This window comes from Lagopus leucura, unplaced genomic scaffold (genome assembly GCF_019238085.1).
Source record: "Lagopus leucura isolate 7727_CA_CO unplaced genomic scaffold, USGS_WTPT01 Super-Scaffold_73, whole genome shotgun sequence".
Lineage (NCBI taxonomy): Eukaryota > Metazoa > Chordata > Aves > Galliformes > Phasianidae > Lagopus > Lagopus leucura.
In genome coordinates this window covers 76,680,628-76,704,986 of record NW_024962252.1, presented here as the reverse complement: position 1 = coordinate 76,704,986, position 24,359 = coordinate 76,680,628, and the positions used below count along the sequence as shown (strand labels likewise).

Below are 24,359 nucleotides of genomic sequence, written 5' to 3'. Positions count from 1 at the left end.
ATAGATCACAGTGAACAGTATTCAGTAAACTGCAGATGTCCTTAAGTTTCCATTATAAACTTGATTTTATTCCTATTCCTGTCTCTGCCAAAATTAGCCTTATACACCTACAACTTCACAGGCATAATCTTATTCTGGGACAGATTTTTTGGAAGAGTTGAAGGAAACTGGTCAAGGTGTTTAAGAGATATGACAGCTAAAAAATGAGATCATCTGCTTGGAGATTTTCCTAAAGACTTTCTGACTTGTCATATACTGAAAATTCATTTGCCTGGAGTTTCGAAAAAATATTTTAAATCTGTTGGTCTTGGCCAGAAATGGTGCCTTTGAGTAGTTTTAGGCTGTCTGGTGACAGAATTATTTGGTTACTGAAAGTGGTTTCCGCCTCGGTGTATGTATACGTGTTATGTGTTCTTTGGAGATCTTAGCCTCACTAGTCAGTGCCAACATGTTCTTAAATTTACAATGGCAAATGTGAGGTGTCTAACCAACTCCGCATGCATCCTAAACGTACACATTGCTTCTCTTAGACCAGTCTTAAATGCATGCCCTGCTGGCTAAAATCCTCACCAGTGCATTTCCTGACTCCCACTCCAATCCATGCTGAGGCTGACAGCGTGGTTTTACAGTCACTTCTGCAAAGTCCCTGAAGGCAAAGTCCCTGAAGACATCTCCCAAAGGGACTGGCATTCAAATCTGATTTCTATTCATCTCAGTTCTCTTTCCTGGAACAAAACATCATACCTGCCATGATTTGTGCCAATATGTCAGTCTCCAATGACTGCGAGCCATGGATGATGACACTTAAGTCAATATTTTTGTGTTTGTGGCTTCTTTCTGTTTTATGACAAAATAAATTCTGGAGCATATTATGTGTTTCTTAAAGAGGATTTATTTCAAAATACATGCTTTTACTTTCTCGAAATTGGGTAATTTTTAAATGTGGTTCTTGAAGTGTGACCAAAGCCAGAAGTAAACTGAACCATTAGATGATTTTGAAAGCTTCCCCTTAGATAAGAAGCATGTGGTATCTAGAAACAGTATAGTTGTGCTACACCACTGCATTAATGTGGTTCTCTGGGATCACTGCTGCATCATGTACTTAGCTTACACTGAAGGTCATGGCTTAGCAATGTCAACAGTAAAGTCTGCCCAGTACATACCACTGACTGTGGGACATTGCCCATGTTCCATCAGACCTTGTTTGCAGTTAGTAGTGTTGCCTGACTTTAACATTTAAGACTTGATCTTTCTGACTTTAGTGGTTTTTTTGTTGTTGAAGTCAAGTCCCTGAGCCACAAATTGCTGAAACCTGTGAATGTATTTGTGAGAAGTATGACCATATGCTTTCTCTATTCTTTATTATTCCATCTGTTCTTGGACACTACTGAGACAAGCTGTTGGGCTAAGTGAGCCTTTGCTTTAACTCAGTGTGGATGTTCTTGCACTATATTCTCCATCTCAGCAAAAATAGTTGACTGTTTGCTAAAAACAGGGCTAGGAGTTCACTCTGTCATTAAAAAAAAAAAAAAAAAAGTCAATAGCCTTTTTATTTTATTTATTTGTTTGTTTGTTTGTTTATTCTTGTCTTTTCTAAGAAACAGCTTTAGTATCTTTATGCTTGGGAGCTAGGGCTGAAGACCTAAGTGAAATATTATCTTAGAGTCACGGCTATGTTTCCATCCCCACTTCTTTCTGATTCAAAGTGTCCACTTTTGGCTCTTGACAATCACACCTTGAATGTGCTGAGGAGAAACTTGCCAGGCTTTGCGCTTGGACTTGGCGGCAATGGGCAAACTCTGCCAAGAATGAGCAGCCGATTTCTGGTTGCAGACAGCTCTGTCACACAGCACAGGAACTGAATGCAGCAAGATGGTCCTCCCAGCTGTTCTTTGCAACCGAACAACTGACTTCACTGTTGCTAGTTGAGGACTATTAATCTTTCCTTTTAAACATTACTTTTTTAGGGAAAAAAAGAATCTTGCAAATTTTTTTTTCTCATGCTTTTTGGACTTGTGTCCATTTCTGTTGATCTCCTCTGGTTTCTTACCATCTAGTTCATGTATTTCTTGGAGTGCAGTGCACAAAACAGGTCACTGTCTTCCAGTTAAGTCTTCATCAGTGAAGATAAGACCACGAGGACTCTATTTGTTGTCTTTAAGACCCTTTTAGACATCCCAATGTCATATCTGTGCTTTATGCAAAAGCACAGCTCTGCCACTCATGTTCAGCTTGTGTTCCACTACAGTCCCTAGATTTTTATCGTATGAACCAGACAGATGAGTATTTCTGCTTAAGCGTGGCATTTTATACTATTGCCTTCCATCCGGTTTAGATGACTTCTCTAAATATATCAAGATCATTTTAAATTCTGATTCTGCCATTCATAATATCTCCACCTGTATGCCTATTTGCCACACTTCTATTACACTTCTTCATACATTCATCTTCTATGCCTTCAATAAAAACATCAAATAAAACCAGATACGGGACCAATCTCCACTGAATTCCTTGTAGAACACATCTATTTTGAAATGTTACTTTTTAATTATGCTATGAATTCTATCATCCAACCAGACTTGACCTCCTGCCCCTTCCCACAGCAGTTTCATTTAGATCGCAACTCACTAGCCTGTTTATGAGGAAGTATTCCAAAGGCTTTGCAAAAAAAACCCTACATTAAATAAATAATTTTGAGTAATATGACACTTATGGCCATTACTTCACCCTCTTTAAGACTACTAGAGTGAAGCTGATTGGGCCCAGGCAATTTAAAAACATCTAATTTAATGGGTTACTTTCTAGGCAGATTTCTCATTTTTTAGGCTGAAGTTTTAACACTTTTCTCCCTTGTACTCATTGCACTGTTTTCTTGCCTTTTTAGTAGAAAGGGCAAAAAAATTCCATTAAACTCTCACACTCCTAACATCTTCTGCTGACAGCTTCCCCCATCTGTCTTTCGTTTTTCTCTTCAACGCCACTTGTGAAATTTCGACAGCTTCTAATATGTTTTGCTAGTTGCACCTTTTGTACTCTTTCTTTACTGACTGTATTTGTGATAGTCTGGGAGAAGAACTCGCAGAGAGCAGCCCTGGAAAAGGACTTGGGGGACGTGATGGATGAAAAGCTTTACATGAGCCATCAGTGTGCTCTCGTAGCCCTGAAGGCTGACAGTATACTGGGCTGCATCGAAAGAGGGGTGGCCAGCAGGGGAAGGGAGCTGATTGTGTCCCTCTGCTTTGTCCTTGTGAGGCACCATCTGGAGCACTATGTGCAGGTCTAGGCTCCCAGTACAGGAGGGTTTTGGAGCTATTGGAGCAGGTCCAGAGAAGGGCCATGAGGATGATCAGAGGACTGGAACATGTCTCCTGTGAAGAAAGGTTGATGGAACTGGGCTTGTTAGCTTTGAGAAGGTTCTAGGGAGACCTCAATGAAGCCTTCCAGTGCTTATAAGCAGTAGAGAGACTGACATTTTACATGGTCTGATAGTGATAGGATGGAGTAAATGGATTTAGGTCAGATGTTAGGAAGACGTTTTTCACTCAGAGGGCAGTGAGATGATGAAACAGATTGCGCAGAGAGATTGTGGATTCCCCCTCCTTGAAAGCATTCTACCCAAGGTTGGATGAGGTGCTGGGCAGCCTGAGCTGGTGGGTGACAGCCCTGCCCATGGCAGGGAGGTTAGAACCAGATGAGCTTTAAGGTCCCCTCTAACTTAAGCCATTCTACGATTCTCTGATTCTATGATATATACATACACTTATGGATGACATATTGTTGTATGCTCTCCACTAGCTGACCTACTTTCTTCTTTACCGATCTCTCTCATGCTTGTGGTCAATTAAAATGTTATACATTAGCTAAATTGTGCTGAATTTCCTTTCCTTCCTCAAAAGTGGTATAGCTTGCAATTGGTTTCTTATTAGCATTTGTTGAAGGAGCTGACAGCTCTCTGTAATTTGTTTTTCCCCGAGGTTTGCCTTCTATGAGATCTTCCCTACCCATTCTCTGGGTTTATTGACATCTGCCTTCTTGACATATATTGCTGTCAGTCACTGGGATTAAGTGGCAGAGGTTGACACTATTTCATTGCAGAACTGAATTCTTGTAAAATGTCATACCTGACAGTATACTTTGAGTCGTGTGTTACGCTGCCCTCTACCTAAGTGCACAACTGCCACTCAGCTGAGCAAGGTAGTGACAATTAGAGCATGTATTAGCTCTTATATTTAGGATGTTTCAGAATTTAGAAGAGCAGGAACAAAAACGTAACCGAACTTAAACTTTCTGTAAGGCACAAATAATTGTTCTTATAATAGGTCTCATTCAATACAGACAGCTATCTGTGCCAATGAAACATTTAGAGCACAAACTCTTTGTGATGGTAAATAACACAGACTAAAGTATATAATGATCCTTGTTTTAATTTGTTGGCTAAAAACTTAGAATTGTTTCTTGATGCAGTAGGCAGACAGTGACAATGTCATGGGGGAGATGAAGAAAGTAGGAGATTGTACTTTAAGCCAACGCTTAAGCTTAACATCAGCTCACACTGTAAGTATGTCTCATAATAAGAGACTCTTACTAACTTGAGATGCAAAAATGGTGAGGCTTCAGGTCCTACTAAAAACCCCTAACATTTTCTAACGTTGTTTGAGACTACTATTGATACCTCAGCAGTCCTTCTCATAGTGGTCAACAACTAGTGATGGTCAAGAAGTCAAGTCAGGCCTGGTGCTTGCTTTATGAAGCCTTCTGTTACAACATTGTTTTTACTGACACTATTACATCAGTTGCTTTACTGTCACTTCAGGCAGGTTTGAGTCCCTAAGCAATGAAAATGAATTAGTAGTAACCAGCATTGTATTGGCAACATGCTCTTGTTAAAAGACAGAGGAGCAGGCCTTGCTGGTATTCACGATAGTGGTTGATACTGTAAAGAAATCCATTATGAATCACTTCAAGTTGCATACTGCCAAGAACAAGTTTGTGGTGTTGATACGCTATCTAGTGGCTGTAAGGAGGAGAACATCATTCCTGAATTACTGTTTCCACTCTAGCAAATTGCCAATATTAAGAAAATGCTTTAGATGAGATCAGGATTTGTAAGTTTAACCATTTTGTAATGAATTTAAGACATTTTGAGGCCACAAGTTATGAGCCAAAAGAAGATACTGAAGTTTGTGCGAGTTTGCAAACAAAACAGTTGCTGAAAGCATTTTGGCATTAATAATTTGCACTTTTTAAAAAGGCTTCTCCCCTTTTGACTGTGATCTAGGTGGACCAGTGACCAATAGCTCAGTTTATGAATATTCAGGAATCAGTTCAAGTGTTTTCTTTAGCTGCTGATTAGGTAGTACTGTTTAAGGTCCAAGCAGACAATCTAGATGCTTTAACTAAACTAAACGGTGTACAGTAATGTAAGGCCAGATGTACCTCTAATGGGGAAAACTAATTCTAGTTCCCTGAGATCATAGACTTGGAAGGGACGAAGACTGCACAGGTTTTATCCTAGCTTTCTGTTTCTGACGGGGATGCAGTTAACACTCAGTATCAAACACTTCTCCTGCTTTATTATCCATTTATTATCTTAACTGTGAAATAGACAGTACTGTTCTTCAGCAGGTAAAGCAGCTTTTTAGCTGGTGAGTACTTCTGCCATAAAGGCCCTGTTTTCTCCATTAAATACTCAAGCTGGAGAACACTGTATGTCTACATGACTTGTACCAACATATTTAGGGTACTGCATGAGTTACAACAAGCACACAAATTACTTAAACTATAAAAAAAAAATTGAAAAAAATTGACTCAACCTTTTATCTTTAAGTGCACTTAATTAAATGGATGTCTTTGTTTTAGGATGATGATTAAACACATGATGCTGCAGGTTTCAGCTTGGATATTTCAAGAGCTGTACATCTTTCTAGGAAAGCAGAACTTTTACTTTACTCTCTCTTAAAGCACTGTGAAATGAAAGGTGCCGATTTTATTCTCCATTTTTGGCAAGCAATTTCTCAATTTATACAAGCTTCTGACTCCATAAAAACATGTTTAAATTATTTGGTAAAAAATGCTATCCACAATATCTGTATTTATCATCATTACTCCTGATACAAGACATCCCTTGCCACATAGGATAACTATTAATAACCATGTAAACAAGACATTTATATAAATACATGCCACGTAACTGGTTGCTAGACTAAGCTTAAGCATTTTTCTTAGTCTCTAAGACCACTGCACTTGATAAGTAAACAATGATTCTTAAGAGCTGGACATAGAAGTCAGTTTCTTGGTCCAATGTAATTCCAAAAAAAGCTTATGAAATAAGCACGTAAGAGTTGCCAGGATCAATAATCTTTAAATGTTCAGAGCCCTCTGTCTCCCTTCCCTTCCCATCCATTAACAATTCGCTGTACTTTCTTCAGATTCAACTTTCACTCCAAATTTATTACCATGGAAATAAAAAATAATTATTTTGTTTTTAAGATTTCTGCTAGTAACACAGATGGGCTTTCTATTGGAAAATTAAGCACATGCCTCACTAGAACTTCCCACATTACACGTTGGCTCCTAAGTGCTACAATCCCAACTTCTTTTTATTGTTTGTACAACCAGCATGAGCCTGGTCACAAAGTAGTTATTACAAAAAAAAAAAAAGTCCAACACAGGATCCATTGTGCAAACATTTAAACAAATGGAATAATTTCTTTTACAAATGTGTTTCTCTTGTATAAGAATAATTTTGTACAGAAAATAGCTCTTTATGCACTTTACAGAAATGCTAACATTTAGATTTTCTATTCATGGACAGTGTTTGAATGCAATTTAAGATTTCAGCTATGCTTAATAGTAACCATATGTCAATAAAGCAGCAGCACATCATTGTACATCACTGTACATCACATCCTTAAACTGCTTGACCTAGCAAGTATTGAGGACAGTGAAAACATTCCTAGAACCATGTTTGTTTACAGACATTCAAGTATCCTTAAACAGCGATTAAATACCTCCTGAAAGTAACACTGTAACTTATGTGTCAAGAAATATGAAATTAAACCTCAACAAGGCAGCATTACTTGCTCACAGATTATCCTGCTGGCTGATACTTTAAGAACCAAATTGAAAAGAAAGTTCAGTATTGAGCTGGTTTACAGTTAATGTGACCTTCAAAACGAGATAGCAGAAGGTATTCTAGTAGATGTTATGCAGCATTAATACAACATTGTATATGAATTAAAAATACTTTCATTTTCTTAACAAAAGACCACGAAAGGTAGAGAAAAATTTAAAAATAAAAAGTAAATTTGTGAAGGATGAGAAGAAACTGAAAAGTGTACATTTATATATAAATGTGTAAGGGTATGCTAGCAAGTACATATATTTAAAAATACTCGATTTCTTTGGAGATAGTATTAAAGTCCATATGGTATCAGAGGGACCTCAAACACAAACCACCTTCATCTTCTACAATTGCTGTTTCAAGCACCATACTATGAAAATTTCCTTTGAAATTAGCAAAAAGGAAATTTCTTCTTTATATACAACTTCACGCAGTCATCATCTTTTCTTTGTAGGTATGTCATAAATTAAAGTAGAAGACATAAGCAAACAAGTTTTATACAACTCAATTAAAAAAAAAAAGAGGAATTTGGATTGTATTTGATTGTATTAAGTATTCACATTTAGCTTAAGAGTTTGCCAGCTGTGGCCTATGGAAATATTTTGATGCTTCCATCATTCGAGATTCATATACGTACCTACTTTTAGTCAAGCGTGGCTACCATTCTGAGATTAGCCAGCCTCTTAACACACAGAGTTTGCAAACAAATTCAACTGGACACTTCAGCTCACAAATACCTCAGCACAAAGGTTGACATGATTAATAAATCACATTATACTGGGTCACATTCCCATTCTGTTAGATGGAGAAACAAGCCCCCTTCAAAACCTTATTCCAGTGATTTTGCAAATTCTGCATAGTCAATGTATCCATCATTGTTCTTATCATCATCTCTTAAGACGTCATCTATTAGACTAATTAGCTCCTCTTCTTTCATTGCCTGGGTATTCTCACCACCTTCCTACAACAACAAAAAAACAAGACAACAGTTAAGCCATCTTTCTCATGCAGCTGCACATTTGACAGATTACTGACAACTGGTTTTTGTTAAGCAGCTCATGTTTGATGTTTAATGTGGCACTAGGTGTTATGTAATTATTTATTTCAATATAAGCAAATTTTACCAGATGCAAGCTATTAAGTCTACATTCTCTGCCTTTCAAAACAATATACATGAAGTTATATTCTGAATTGAAATTTTTGAAAGGTCAGTGTGAGATATTGTGTCAGCATTATCTTCCCAAAGCAATTATATCTCCATTTGTCCTTAAATGTTCATAGCCAGGATGACAATGTGTTTAGGAAAAGATAAAGGCACGCTATGACTGGTTCTTGTCACACTATGTGCAGAGGTCTCCTGCACTTTGCATACTCACAGCAGCGACATTTTCGAATTGAAAACAGCAGTCTCAGGACCTGCAGCAGCATCACCACATGCTACTTCAATAACCTTGTTTTAGCTTAATTCCAATTTGGATAATTTCCCTTTCTCCTCTCCCCATCTCTGCCAATCGAAGAATCCTCTCTATCAAATCACTTCCACTCTTCATTCACACTGAAGTTTAAACTACAGTGGAGTCTTCTTGAAAACTGTGATGTGAAACACTGTGATGAAGCCAGGACTTCAAGTCAAACCAAAGTCAAACCAAATGGGAGACAGTCTCATTTTCAGACCAAACTGTTGTACTGTAACTGCCCTGAAGGTGTATTGTAGATGCTCTACATCGAACTGCTTTTCAGAACTTTTTCTAAGCACGCAAACTGTTACAATATTCATCTACCTCTTTGTGGACATGTGATATAGCAGTAGCAAGCTCTAACCCATCTAGCAAATTATTGCCATCGTAATCATGCATTTTGAAGTAATGCAGCTGCAGCTCTTGTGGAGACATCTCAGACTCCGGTTTTTCAATAACTCCTTCTAAATGTTCCATGATGTGGCTATGGAAAAAAAGAAAAAAAAAAACAACATGACAAAACACTGTGTTAACAGTTAATTATTAATTCTTGATTTACGTAAAATTTAGTCTTAGATCAAGCAGCCAAGTACATGGATACCACGTATCTCTAAAGCACCCTGCAGGCTGCCCACAACTGAAAGGTATTTTATAATGAAATGAGGAGGGTACAAAGGTTGTCTGCTACGGGTGCTGTAGTGGTCTCTGGTATCATAGATAGCTGTCCCTTTTTCTTCTGGCCTACTTAACAGATTATAGAAAAGTGAAGCAGTGCCCTGAATCTCCTTCTGGCTGCCTTCCAAAGCCCAGTAACTGGAGGAAGATCGCTCCCAGTCAAACGTGAAGCAGGGAATGTCATTGCTGCCAAGTCTCTTTTATGTATGAAGAAGCAAGGAAGAATAAAACTCGCCCCTACCTCTTTAAAACACAGCTTTGTTTATGTTATGCTGATCTAGGTAGCCAAGATGCCTGTAAGGAATGATTCATACTGTGAACGGGACTAAAGGTCCAGTACGACCTTTCCATATACCTCACATCCCTACTAAACTTACTGAGCGAATGCCTCATCTCTGACTCCACCCGTTCATACAACACCGCGAGGAAAGAGGGTGCCCCAGGCTGCGACCCAGCTCACGTAACCCGACTTCAGAGACGAGCAAAGCACGGAGAAGTTCGTACTCGCAGAGCACCTACTCTTTATCCTGCACCAAGTTCTTATCGAGGCGGCCGTGTGAGGACAGACTCTCCGCCGCGGGCTCCTCGGCCGGGACAGGGCCGAGCCATGCGGCCACCAGGCAGAACAGCAGAGGGCTCCTAAAGCTCACGGGGGCCATCGTGGTCTCCTGGAAAAAAGAACACACGCACACATACACTCCCTTAGACCAAAACGGGACGAAACAGCCCGGCCGAACTCCAGAACGCAGCCCTGCCCGCGATAACGGGGCCAAAGTTCGCGCTCAGCACCGCGGCGCATCGATCCGGACACCGTGAAGCCAGCACAGCCGTTGTTTACACTTATCCCCCGCCCTCCCCGGCGCCCAGAGAAGGGGGCCGTGACAGCGGCCCTACGCCCGGCCCTGCCCGTCGGCGCGGCTACACCGCGACCCGGCCGCGCTACGCACCCGCCGGCGGATAGCAGCCACCGCGCCGTGCCCAGCAGGTGGAGCCTTCCCGCGCCGGGCCCACCACCATCACACCGCCCCTCTGCTACTGCGCAGGCGCGCCCCGCCCATCGGCCGCACCAAACGTCACCGCCGCTGGAATTCCACGTGGAGCGTTCGCTGACGGCCAGGTAGAGTGGGCGGGGCGAGGGCGGGTCTTACGGAGGGGGCGGGGCTTACAGTGAGGGGCGTGGTTCGCGCGATTGAGGCGGCCCCTAGCTCGCCTGACGGCGCCAGGGGAAGCGTACTTACTGTTCCCGCCTCGCCCCGCCTCGCCGTGTCTGGGTGGCTTCGTGCAGGCCGGGGGCTGCCGCCGGACACGGCGGGCGCGCGCGCGCTAAGATGGCGGCTAAGGGCCCGCTGTCTCACGTGAAGCTGGAGGGGGAGATTGAGCGGTGCCGGGCGGAGGGGCACTGGGGGCAGCTCCGGCTCTTGGTGCAGCAGCAGCTGCTGCCGCCGGCACGCACCCGACGGAAAGCGGCGGCGGGGGGCACGGAGGAAACGGGTAAGCTTCTGTGCTCAGCAGGTCGGAGCCCTGCTGCGGCGGGGCTCGGGGGCGAGCGGGGCGCTCCGTGCGTGGGTCACTGTGCTCGGCTCGGCGGAGCGCTGTGCTGAAGCCCCCCGGCTCAGGGCTCCGAACCGGCTGTCTTCTGAGGATCCCGTCTGGGCTGAAGCGCGGGCTGCGCCTCGCCTGTCCGTGGGAGAACCGCTGAGGAGCGAGGCTGTGGCGCGTGGAGCTGGGACTTTGGCTTGTTCCCTTAAGCATAACAGCGGTTTGGTTGCTCTGAAAGCATTACCTGTTGGTTTGCAGCCGTGTCACTCTAGCGCGAGAATGAACTGTGCTGTCAAAGCTATAGGATCCTATCGGGGAGAGATCTTCAGGTTAAAAGGAAGTGTCATAAGGTTTCAAGTAGCTCGGAGTTAGTGCAACTTCTCTTCCCCTTTCCCCCCCCCCCCCCATTATTTCTTACTGTCTCTAGGGGTTATTACTATTTCTGTCTCTTGAAGGTGGTGTATTCTTTAACACTATTTAATTGCTAATTTAACGCTATTTATATTATAAAAATAGCATTCTTGAGTGATCAGCTCTTAAGTGATGTTTCTTGTTGATTGATGTGTGCTTTCAGAGGACTATGGGAGTATGCTGCTTGCAGAAGCTTTGCTGGAAGAATGCTTGAAGGAAAACTTTGCCAAACTGAAGGACTCTGTTCCACTGACAGAGAGGAATGAGCCAAAACTGAGTGAGGCTAAGCAGCATCTGACCAATGTCTTAATCAGAGGAAAACTGCGAGTAAGTGGGCTCTGTCACTGTGATTCCTGTTAATCTGATACTTTTCTTATGCACTTGTTAGCCTGATAGGAAGGACATTGCCTTATCATGTCCCTCTGTGTATCATGCTGTATTTGTAGGCATTACTGATGTACTGGTAATTCAGTGCCCCTTTGCAGTATCTTCTGTTGGATGTAGTGCATCCAAACAGATGATGTGCTGCAAATATATACTGTTTATTTTTGATGAGAAAGAGGTAGAGCTCTCTGCAGTGTTGGGGCATGGCCACAGAACAGTGTTGCTGGGTTAGCCTGTCTGCTGGACCTCCTGCTGCTCATGGGCTGAGGGAACTGTATGCAGCTCCTGATGGATGTGAGACCTGCTGTGAGCAGCTGCTGGGTGTCTGAGTTTGTAGTGCAGGTCCAGTATTACAGCCTGGCATTTCTCTCAGCCTCTGCTAGAGAAGTTAGGTGAAATTGTGCCTCAGGTTTATTTCATGGTCTGGGTACATGGTTTGTAGCTGCACATAAGCTAAGCTGCAGAGCTTTAGGAAAGTTTCAAGATCAACAATTGCTGGCATCCTTGGAGACACAGTTGTAAAAATAGCTTTAAGAAGTCTATGAATTACAAGTCTGAAGTTCTAGACTTGTATTACTTTTAGTCCTGAAACTTATGGGCTAGTTATCCTTGAAGTGTGTGTTATACTTGGATTGCTTGCTGTGGCACACATGCTTAGTGTTTTTTTTGTCCCAGGGGTGCTCCTTGTTAACTTCTTGGAAGTCAGTATATTTAAAAAATATATGGTTAGGGAAGGAAGCATAATGCGTTCAACCTCAGTAACAGATGGAACCCCTGAATTTTCTCAGGTCTTAGTGTTAGGTTTGGCTTCAGGAATTGCAATTACTGTTTCTTTCTTGGAGATGACTTAGCTACTGATGTAAGATTTGGCCTGTATTGATTGAGTGTGTTGAGAAAAGGAGGGCAAAGAGTTAGGAATCACTTCATGCTTTCTGAAGCACAAGAAGGGTCTGAACATTAGTATTTTACTGAGATTTTTTTTTTTTCTTCATCAGTTTGTATGGATGTTTTCAATCCTTAGGAAACCAGTCAAATCTTAAAAATGGTAGACTTGCTTTCTTTTTATCTACCTTGAGAAAGTTTGGGAGCTTTCCTGCTCTTTAGTTAAAGGTATGGAGGAGAGGATAGTAGCTGACTAAACACTTTCTCCCTAGTTTCAATGCAGGGGATTTATGTGTATGTGGCTAGTTCTGACACTGGTAAGCTTTTGTGTTAGCAGAGGCTGGTGAATGAATAGAATAGGGTCAGCTACTTCAGAGTAGGTCCTTGACATCTGTGGTTTGCTTCTCTCACAAGCTTATCCCAAAAATCACTAGACGCTTAAATCCTTCTTACTCCAACCTGTGTAGTTGGCAAGGTTAAGAATAAAGCATTCTTAGTTTTGCTCAGTTTGTTCTTGAGTACCTCATTTGTGCTGTCTGTTATTTACCATGTATTCACTCTTTTCCCCCACCTCCTTTTCAGCCTAAATATATGACCGAAACGATGCTGATCCTTGGAAAGCTTCATTATGTAGAGGGATCCTACAGAGATGCCATCAGCATGTATGCAAAAGCAGGAATTGATGACCTCTCAACAAAAGATGAACCTTTGTACATGCTGCGTCTGGTGGCTGAAGCCTTTGTTATTAAAGGTAAAGGATCACGTGTGTATATTTGAAATATGCTGTTGAGGTTGAAGTTACATTTCCAAGATTGGAACAGAATTAGGGCAGTGCTGTACCTTTAGAAAATCCTACTGGCTGTGGTCTGTGTAGCTTAATTTTAAAGGCATTATGGAGTCTTAGTCCATGGTTTTTAAAACTGGCTGACTTGCAAAAAAAAAGCTTGACGTTGGAAATAATATGGTAACTGTTGGCTGTGAATCAGCAACACACCTATGCTATGTGTTTTTGGGAAAATCTAAATCAACCATTCAGCTTAATTGGGGCCTGTGTTTTCTCATAGAGTTCATCCACTTGTAAATGTTAATGATTTCTGTGAAATAAACGAGGACATTGTAACCAAGTGTTAAACTCTGGACTAATGCAATATGTGCTTTCAAATCAGGGTAGTATGTTTTTGCAATGTATATCACACGGAATCAGGCCTATTGTACAAACAGGAGTCTCCTTCCCTTTTTATTTCTATGAATGCTGCACTGAGAGATTTTAATCAAAACTGCCTCTGTTGATAGTGAAAGTGTGTTTCAGTTTTGAGTGGGTGAAAGGAAGGCTCTAGTTGGATATTGATTTGGGAGGGGGAAGATCAGTAGCCCTCTCCTTCATTTGCTTTCAGTTTCTTTATAAATGTTGCTCAAGTACTGCTACCTATCTACTGCTTTCTACTCTTTTCAGCATGTCCACCAGCTAATTAGGTGAATGAGAACTCTGTGATGATCAGATACCTTCAACTGGTATGTAAAAGAGTGATGCCAAATCAACCCAACGTGCTGTTTGACTGGGCTGCTAGTATTGCTGATGATAATTGGGTGTTCTGTGAACTCACACATTCTCCTTTTTTTTTTTTTCTTTTTTTCTTTTTTTTTGAAAAGCTGTTTTTGCTGCCTTGCTTGCTTTGGTTATGTTTGCTGTGGCACTGGTTGAATCTGCTTTGTTAATGAGCTTTTGTGGAGTAGGACTAATTTACCTGTAACTTATACTAATGCTTGCATGGTACAGAAGAGTGAGTGACTACTAGTCCATTTATTGTAGGGTTTTTTGTTTGTTTTTTGAGACTGACTAGTGGTACACTCTGGGAATTGGATAAGGTCCTTGGTGAGATGAGAGTATAACAAGGTATGCATGAATGCTGACAAAATGACATTGCTCCTGGAAGACTTCTGTGGTAGATGATGGCCACACTGCCTTAGGAAGATGCAGGAGGTGGAGTTGTTTAGCTCAGAGGATCAGGCTTTAATTTTTTTTTTCAACAGGTTAGTGTGGAATACAAATATTTTTTTTGCACGTGTTTGTTTATAAACCATAAGGCGCTCCCAGTATTGCAAAGTTACCTCTTTGCAGTCCTGTTTCACAGCATTTATCCTCTATAATGATTACTTCCAGATTAGCCTGGATATCGGGGTATATAGTAAATCACTTGATATCCTACCAGAGCTTTTGACCAAAAAGTCCAGCAGAATGGAGCTTGCCCAGCTAACTTTGAAGAAAGTGCTCACCCCTGGGATCATGGTTTCAGTATTCTGTGTGATCGACACACCAGTTTTACAGAAGCAGGTGCTAGAAACTTGCACAGGAAACTGTGACAACAGAAGTGTGGATTTAAATTTTGTTTTCAAAATGTGTCTGCCCAAGCTACAGCTGCAGGATAAGTAGCAGAACATGAATTGGAATTACTTAAAATTTACTTAAATGTTAGTATAAGGACTTCTTCCTTTTTTTTTTTTTTTTTTTTCCATTTGGTGTCTGTGTAGAAATTCTGTTGATCCATAATGCCTTTGGTTGAATTACTGTTAGCTTATACAAGCTGAAACCTTGTATAAGTGTATAAGGTCACTCTTGAGAATCACTGGTAACATTTCTGCAGGGATCATTAATGCAACAATCGAAAAAAGCCAGAACCCTATCTTTATTTTCTCTTTATTTCAGGAACTTCAATTTCCTGCTTAATTTTTCATTCTGATCTTTTGTAATGGGAGGAAGGGGCCAGAATGCCCATGTTCACCCAGTAACACACCTGAGCTTGTTACCACTTAATATAAACATGAAGCCATCTTGTTTTTTTGTGTAGGTAGCACTGTGCTCAAGGATAGTGCAGGAAGGATCACAAGAAGAATAGTCAAATCAGAGGCACTCATACTTAACCATTTTAATGTTGGAGACAAACTAAAACACAGTGAGAAAGAGGATCTGTGCAAATCCAGTATGGGGTAGAAATGAAACATGAGACAGTGAAACTGAGGTTGCTTTCTTAGAGCACCTTTTGAATTCCACAATACTGAAGGCTGGATGCTGAGCTAAATCTGAGTGACCTCTGAAGAATGGTAGCAGGTGGTTGTTTGATGGTATGGTAAGAAGAGATACAAATTTGCTGCCCTACTAATTGACCTGTAGAAGTTGAAGAGCAGGAAAAGTTTCCTTGCTTGCCTTGCTCTGTTGGCTTCCATGCAAATGGAGTTCACACATGAACTCCTGAAATTGTTTATGATTACTAGGGTTTGAGTTACCAACAAATTGCAGGATAAATGTTGGAAGTTAAGATTCTTTCAGTATCTGAGCTGATGGCTTCTGCTGCTTCTGTTCTCAAGTCCCTGCATTGATGGGAGAGGAGTGGCACATCATAGTCCTGTGGGCACTGAGTGGAGCACTAACAACAGTTTGATTCTTAGCAATGACTTAACCTCTGTTATGAGTTAATGGGTGGTTGTTTGTCTCTCTCCTTCTTCCTCCTCTTCTGTGAGGTTAATTCCACCTTAAAACCTCTACTTGGTTTACAGTATGGCAGGTAATTGCTGATGCAAGCAGTTGCAAGAAACCATATTGAGTAATAAAACTTGCTTGTGTATTGCTTCTTATTCTTTTGGGATGCACTGTGGTTTCGTTACTTGTGTTGCCCATTTGAGATATGCAGACAGAACTACAAAACTGCACGTGTAAATCTAAGTCCATTGGCTTGCTTTCCCTCTGGCAGCACTTGCTGCAGAAACTGCAGCGATCCCCATCTGCTCCCAGTGGATAGATCTCTACTATGGTACAGTTGGTCACAACCTAACCCTTTTCAAAGCAAAGTGTCTCTAGCCAGGACTTAAGCTCACCTAAATTCCTTATTTGTGGAATAGTTGTGGCTAAATAAATTAGTTTTTGTAGCTATATGAGGGTTGTATGTTCCTATATTTTTGTGTTTGGAGGTTTTCATTCCCTAGCTCACATCACTGATCTCTGCAGAAATGTGAATGGAGTAATTTCTTGCCTGGTGATATTGCTGCTTCGGGTATTTGCCTTTTTACAGTGAGTGTCATTGAAATAAATTTTGTGTAGACAAGTGAAGTTCATTAAGTTGGTTGTTCAGATAGGAATTTGGAGTTGTGGAGAACTGAAGTGAGCTGCTTTCTGTCATGCTGTGAGTCAGTGGCAAAACTGAAAAAAGGAAGTAGGAAAAAGATCTCCCATAGCTAACTTGTCTGTTGACTCAGTCCTTTTCTGTAGTGTCAGAGCCATTTTAAGCTATTCTAGGGTAGGTTTTGTGTATATATATTAAAAATATGAAAAAGATGTAATGTGAATTGCATACTTGTGCTGTTTTTTGTTCTTTTTAAAGGCTTTTTGGATTAGTCCCAATGGAAATGTGCTCTCTCCTCTTTTGTTTCCTAACTACTTGGTGTGAGTGCAGGGAGGTGGTGCACCAAAAGGTCTGAAGCCTCTTTTGTTTGGGAGCTGCATGGTGCCCAGCCTTTTTTTGCAGCCTGTTGCCAACCTGAGTCATGAAGGCGTGGGGAGGACTTAATCAGCATGTGGGCCCTTGGCTCTGTCATGACTGGCAGTTCTGGAGACTTCTGCAGCACTTCTGATGGGATGTGCAGTGCCAGAGCTGCTGTGGGGTGAGTCACTCCATAGGGAGGAGCTCCTTGCATCCAGCAGGGCTGATGCCAGGCCACCGATGGACTTCCTATTTGAATCTCTGCATGCAAATCAGTGGTGAAATAAGAATGCAAATAGTTTCTAGCTGCTTTCCTGGGAAGTAGGGCTTTAACAGTCCCGCTACCTCTTTGTTTCCCTTTGTCCATCCTTTAATGATTTGTGTCTTTACTGCTAATTTCAGCAGTATCAGATCGCTCAGTGTGAGAGACCAGGTCTGAATCTGTACAGTCAGAAGCTGGCAGTGCTGGGCTGACTCATGGCCTCCTCAGTCGGTGTCTGATGCAGATGGGGTGAAGGCCTGGCGGTGGTGGCTGGAAGGAAGCTGTGGGGTGATGTGCTTGTGGGAGGCTAAGGAATGCTGAGGTGAATCTCTGCTACGTTGATTTCTAAAGGCTGTGAGATATTTGAAAACCTTAGAAAAGGAGCCCTGTTGTATCGAAAGGTTTCAATATGGAGCTCAGCGTTTTTGAAATCTCAGAAAAAAACATGTGGAAAAGATAATTAAATGTTGTGACTGTGAGAAGCCTTGGGGAGTTTGTATTTTGTTACAAGTCAACCACAAATCACATATATAAGAACTTTTTTTAGTCCCGTGGCTTGGAACATTCTGTATTTTGTCCTACACCCTACTTCAGCCATTTGAAGGTGTTGAAGAGCAGTAATGTGACCTTTCTGCAGAACCATAAGGTCACGATGCCACTGCTTCTAGACCAAGCCATGCACATGCTTCAAGTCAGCCACTGTTCTTTGGAGCTTTCCCAGGAGCTGTGAGTTAGACTGATGGTAGCAGAGCTCTGAGCCCAGCATGTGAGGGCTTTTCCAGAGTTTAAAAATCCATCCGGGATTCTGGGTTTAGATCAGCTCTGTGGGTTTTCAGAGTTCTGTGTTTGTTTAGTTGCCTTTAGGACTGGTCTCACACTTTCACGTTTCTTGTGAGGTTGTGTCTTTTAAAACTTCCAAGGTGAGGTCAGTATTGCTTGAAAGGATATTTTTCTGCTTTCTCTCCATGTAAAATCTCAATCTCAGATTTATAAAACCGGAACTGACTGCTGGCAGGTTATAACAGTGCTGTGGATGGTATCACAATGGTGATACCAATGGTGGTATCACAAGTATGCAGAGAAGCAAATCTTTTAAGAAATAATAAAAAGAAAGATAGAACTTCTAGTCAGATCATTTGAAAACTAACTTGGTTTTAGCATGACTTGTGGATGGATCAGTTTGTGCCTCATTTTTTTTTAATCATCTATTTTAAACTTCCTTTTTGCTTCTTCGTATTTCTTGTTGGTTTGAGAAGTATTAAAAATGTGGGTTTGCATCCACTAAACATAGCTGTGGTATTATCATCATCTTTCATTCTACCTAATCAGAAGGTACTTCACCTATTCGTTCATATGCTTCAGGGAAGTCCTTTACATTTGCATGTCATTCATTATTTTTTAATACTGTTTTCTACAGCGTGACTAATTCTCTAGGTGAAATTTGTATTCAGCTGCATTTGTTTGGAAACTAGAATAAAATGTCCATTTACAAATATCTTATTGCAAAGCTAAGTAATGATAAATCTACTTTTTTCTTGCTCATTAAATAGCTTAAGAAAATATTTTCAGTTAATATTTTCTTTTTTTTTTTTTTTTCCTTTGCCTCATGGAAGAGAGCCTTTATTTTCAAGACTAATTTCAGCATTTCATCAAATTCTATCTTCAGTTTGCTTTCTTTTTTTTACTTAATGCTGCCCATTGCATGCTGTGAAGATAAATTTTGTTCAAATGATTAAATAGTTCATGTTGTGGGCTTAACTCAAACAGTCATACTTCTAAGGAAAGTCCTTCCAAAACCTGAATTTCTAGTTAACTTTAGTGGTGTGGCATTTCTATGTACTTGGTCTTTGTTGTATAAGATGGCAATACCCAAACTAGTGAGTGTGCTGGAACAGTGACTGAAGTAATTTCAAGAACCAGCAGTTTAAACAGTTGCAAGTGCAGATAAGCTGAGTTTAGAAATGCTGTGTAGTTTTGCAGAGTCATAATCTATTTTGTTATCCTCCTTTCAAAGTGAATTCACACTTCCAATTTCTTTTTGCTAGAAACACGTTTCGTCCAGGTGACAGTTTACAAACATGTTGCAGGCTAATTGTATACTTTCTCAGTTTGTCCTTTTTTCTGAGGACATAGAAGCTTGCAAGTCACATTCTCCTTTCCCAGACTAGCATTTAGAATGCTGTCCTGACTGTTTGATGCCAAAAAAACACGCAACCATCACATCTATCCTTATGACTGTGTATTTCTGTGCCTGGTATTGTTCCATTGGCTGATCATAAGAGTTCAAGTTATCCAAGAATAACTTTTCTGTAGAGCGTAAGTTTCCTACATCCTCTCCTTTGTGCTGTGTAAGGATATGACTTGTCTTGACAAGTAAGACAAATGTAGAAGAGGATTATTGGAAGGGTGATGACACTTTTCCATGTTCAGATAAATCATTTTCCTTGTCCTTTCTGGGCAGTAATAAGGGAAAGTAAAAGCATGTTGTAATTGCCTGTGTCAGGATAAAGATGATCCATTCCTGCATTACAGTTTGTTAGCCCTATGACTGTAAGGAACACTTACAGTTTTGCTGTGGTACAAAGGGAGAATCCAGCTCTTCCTCTGTCCTTCCGCCACTGCCTCTCGCCTTACGTACATCCCATCTGCATTGCTGCTTCTGGCTGACGGGAGGGCATCTTGCTGTAATGTACCCATAGAGCAAAGATGGGTGATAGGCTGTAAGGGGCAGGGAGAAATCCTGAGGGTGTGAATTCCCTCCCTGCTTACACCAATTCATTTTGGTATCAATATGGCACAATTGTCAGCGTGGCCTGCTTACTGTAGGCTTTTACTTGAGGGATTCTAAACATTTTCTACTCTAATCCAGTTTAGACCAGGAAAGCTGTTATCTGAACATATTTTGACATAGCTGGGACCCCCATTCATTGCTCTGGAGCCTGGCAGCTTTGCAGATGGCATTGCTGGTTAATGCAAGAATGTGTTGTGTAGTCTAATGCTGAGAACTGCCTAACTGAGAATAAGGCATTTTGTTTGCAGAGCTTGTTTGCGCTTTTGCTTAACAAAAACTATCTCTTTTAAATGCTGATGCACATCAGAGGAAGAGACTTTGTTCTGTACCTCATGTATGCTTCAAAGCGACTGCCTACAATTATGTCAACTAGACAGGGAGCATGTAGTTTATTTGTGCTGACATCAGGGTAGCTGTCTGATAGGCAAAAGCTCTGCTTTGTAGATGCAGGTGATTTGTTAAGTTGTAGTCCCTTTTTTTTCCTCTTCTGCTCCAAAAGTACATCACAGAATCACAGAGTGGCCTGGGTTGGAAGGGACCTCAAGGATCCTGAATCTCCAATGCCCCTGCAACAAGCAGGGCCACCAACTTCCCCGTTTAATACTAGACCAGGCTGCCCGGGGCCCCATCCAACCTGGCTTTGAACACCTCCAGGGGCATATTGAAGTGTACTCTGATTCAGTGACTGCAGTTTTACACAAGAACTTTCTCACTGGTGCTGCTGCCTGGCAGTGATGCAGTGAGCCCAAACAGTACATCCCGGTGCTAGATCATCAGTGCAACCACACTCTGTTGTGTCCCGTCCGCTTGGCTTTTCTGCTTCTCCACTTTTGCCTGCTGCATTTAGACTAGAGACAAATGTAGTTCTTTGTCTGTGAAAGTATGTGGATGATGTTGACCAAGTCAGCAAGTTGTGAGAGAATGCTGCTCTCACCTGTTTGCTGTAGTCCAGCAGTGCTATCTCCTTTATTGCAGTCAGATGTATCATAGAGTGGAGGTGTCCTGGTACAAACCAGGGATGTACAAATGCTCCATTGGGGTTCATTAAGAAAATACGTAGGTTGCTCTGAAGGCAATGCCTTTTATTTATTTTTGTGGAAACTGGAACAGATGCAGAGAACACAATAGCACTGTCTGGTACAGCAAATTCTCAGCTGCAGAGTGCTATTTTTCAGTGTAGTTGCCACCATTAGATTCTCATTTTTCCAGCAATAAACAAGAGTTCATGAAAATCTGCATCCATGAAGGTGATCCACTGTTTCACAGCTGCTATGATGGCATCGTTTCTTAAACACATCACTCACTACCTCAGTGTGCTTGCGTGCCTTGTTTGGTCTCCACAAAGCTTCAGCAAATATTGATGAATGGCAATGAGTGCCATTTGTCTGCATGGAGGAATTCAGACACTCCTTTGCTTCATCTGCACTTCCATGTCAGACACCATTGCGTGAGACTGCCCTTCTGCTGCCATCTGACATACAGCAACAACATGTAGTGGAATAGTGGCAGGAATGTTCAATCTCTACTGCCTATCACTAACACCTGCCTCTGGTGTCATGGGCCAACATCATATAATAGAGGCATTACTTTTGGAGTAGCCCTTGTACCTTGAAGATTTCCATCAAGATGTTGTGGATTGCTGATAATGCACGCAGAAGTGAGCAGTAAGAAAATGGTGGAGCTGACACTTGTATTAGTATGAGCCTTTCATTAGTCACATTCCGCAGTCCTTGCTTTTACCTTTGTAATTAGGTCACACCAGTGATGCTAGAAGTCCAGCAACATTCAATTCAGTAACTAAAAAATTGAACTGAATCTCACAATACATTTTTAGCAGCCTCTTTTAGGATTTCTTTCTCAATAGCAGAAGGGCCAAACCGCATACTGTTGTGGAAGCACTTGTTTTTCCGGCTGTGGTAAATGGCTGAAATGATACGTGGAAGACAATACTTTCACAAGCTAAAATGTATTCCTTTGTTAGCAAATAAATACTTTGCTTGAGATTTGAAGGAAGAAGTGTTACAAACAAGCCACTGAAGGAAAAACACTGGAGAGTATACTGTAAGGTGTAAATGATTTCCTTAATAAAAGCAATGTTTCTGAAAAAAAAACCGTGCATGTGTAACAGCTTTTGGAGCCCTCTTTGCTGTTAATGAAAAAGTGGTTTCTAGGATAAGGCTGCAGAAGTGGCATCACAAGAAATTTGTTATCAGTTGTAGGTAAGATTTTGTAGAAAGAAGAGAAACCAGGAGGTGCACAGAGTGATCCAAGGTGTTAACAGTTTGGTAGTTTTGTAAACACAAAACCTTTGAACAGTAGAATTATTGCACTACTCTGTGAAGCGGGGGGAAGTGAGCAGAAGCATCTTTCACTCACAGCCTCACTGGTTTTCTTGTGGACAAAGTGCTTAAAAGAGCTGTTGAACTTAAAAATGTTTAACAAAAGATGAGCGCTCCAAATTTGCTCACCTTTTCTGTGATGACAGATGGCTGTCAGTAGCATGCTGCCGAGCATGTTTTTAAAAAAAAAAACAAAAACCCAACATGTTTTATCTGTCCTTTCAAGGTAGAGGTGATGTTTTAATGATGAGGAAGCGACTGAAGCTGTTTTTACAGCAGATGTTGGCAAATGTTTCCATCATTATTTGATCGTCACTATTTTTTTGTTGCAGTTGCTGAATATGCTACCTACAAAAACTCTTACCTATACACAAACTTCTAACCCATTTAAAAATTGTCCAAATAATGAATTTTGGTGGGTTTTGAACCCATTTATTGTTAACACTGTTTATGACCAACAGGAAAGAGGGAAATATACAAGGTGAATTTAAAATTAAAAGAAATGTAGTCGGTGCAGCCTACAGTGCACTACTTCTCTTTGGGTCTGCGTGCCTTTGTCAGCTATGGCAGCCATTAAAACTGAGTATGAAATTAAACCCAAGAACCGAACCTTTCAATCACTGTATCAGTGTAAACCAAAGATTTTTTTTTGCCAAAAAAAGTGCAGAACCACAATCCATCACATGGATCTCTCTAAAAATAAAATTCCTGTTTTTCTAATGACGCAAAAAATATTTTGTACTGTTAATGAAATTGAAAAATATTTGTAGTTTTCCTTGATCTCATTCTTCAAATTATATTTTAGTAGGTTTTATAACATGCACATTATATTAGTTTAGAAGTCTGTGTATTATTTATGAAAGTACTTATTGGAAATGCTTGCTCAGTAGAATAAGGATGTATGATCAAAAAGATGGAGACTGCTTTGTTGTTGTTTAAAGTCCAGGTTCAAAGATCTGCTGTGAAGCTGTAGAACAACCAGCCTGCAGGCGTCACATCTTGATATGCTCAGGAAAACAGATGTCCTTGGATTGAGGTGGCTGACTTTTGCATTGCAGGGAGGCGTGCAGAGCCGATGTGGAGCTGGTCAGGGGGAGGTGACTGAAGTGGCTTCTCACAGCAGTGCTTGCCATCCCCTGGCTACACGTGTGCTCAATCAGGAAGGTTTCCTGGTTTTAGAGATCAGCTAGAGCTGTAGGTGCAAGTCTAAGCAGATAATGTTCTCCTTTGCAAAATGAGCGTAACAGTGTTAAGATTAGGTTATTGCATCCAAAAGTTGAATGTCTGGGAGTAGGTGTTGTGTTCTGCTTTGGTGCAGCTAAGCAGCCTTGCAGAGGCAGTTTCCCTGTTTCATTTTCCATGTTGTGGATTAAAATGTCTTTGGAGGGTTTCAGCTGAGGTCATGAGTTTTCTGCACTTGCTGTAAGATGCAAGACTTTTGTGTGGCAGTAATTTGAAGCAATAGCACAAGAAGCTTGTGCAGCATTCTTGCAAAACAAAACCTCTTTCCTCCTGCCCTTTCACAAAATGTAATATAAATATATGGATATATTTAAAATCCAGGGCTTCTAGGCCTTTCCTGCTCCACTTGTGTTTGCATTGCAAGAAAATGCAATTAAACTGATAGGCCAGTTGCTGGGAGGATAAGTCAAGACCCCTGGTGTGAATTATTCAAGCTGCTGTGAGTTGTGGCAGAAATAATACATAACACTGCGTCTTGCTTTTGTCAAGCCAATCCAGACTGCTTCATTGTCTTGTTGAAGTTTGGGCTTTTTGCTTTCCAAGACATCATAATGTGATTGCTTGGTTGAGAGCTGTGCTGTAAAGTTGGCCTCTTGGCTGACAGTGGGGGAGGATGGCCATAATACCAATTCTACAAGGGTTTGGTTGTGCCTTTTAATTCTACTGTCTTTGAAAGAGTGTTTGGTGCATCTTTGAATTTTAGTTCATGTGTGTGTATGTGTTTCAGGAGCTGGTCTTGTTTTGGCGTGGGCTGACTTGCTAGAACTGTGCTGAAGTGGCTG

General features: G+C 41.2%; 2 protein-coding genes across 4 annotated transcripts in view; one reads left to right on the top strand and one right to left on the bottom strand.

The window, feature by feature from the left end:
* Positions 1-7,631: 7,631 nt before the first annotated feature.
* On the bottom strand, positions 7,632-10,308 carry MCFD2 (multiple coagulation factor deficiency 2, ER cargo receptor complex subunit). The gene is made up of 4 exons (XM_042892087.1): positions 10,203-10,308; positions 9,775-9,923; positions 8,905-9,064; positions 7,632-8,084 (listed from the first exon to the last, which is right to left on the bottom strand). The coding sequence occupies exons 2-4, from the start codon at positions 9,912-9,914 to the stop codon at positions 7,953-7,955; spliced, it is 432 nt and encodes a 143-aa protein (XP_042748021.1). The 5' UTR covers positions 9,915-9,923; positions 10,203-10,308; the 3' UTR covers positions 7,632-7,952.
* A 32-nt stretch (positions 10,309-10,340) lies between these two features.
* Positions 10,341-24,359, top strand: part of TTC7A (tetratricopeptide repeat domain 7A) — a 162,214-nt gene continuing 148,195 nt past the window's right edge. The window contains exons 1-3 of one of the 3 annotated variants that reach the window (XM_042892070.1): positions 10,341-10,372; positions 11,369-11,532; positions 13,054-13,222. In XM_042892070.1, coding sequence (XP_042748004.1) covers positions 11,383-11,532; positions 13,054-13,222 — 319 coding nt within the window. In that variant the 5' untranslated portion in view covers positions 10,341-10,372; positions 11,369-11,382. Of the gene's footprint in view, positions 10,373-10,583; positions 10,747-11,368; positions 11,533-13,053; positions 13,223-13,926; positions 13,984-24,359 lie in introns of those variants that run through there. The other 2 variants (XM_042892062.1, XM_042892078.1) reach the window with 2 other exon arrangements.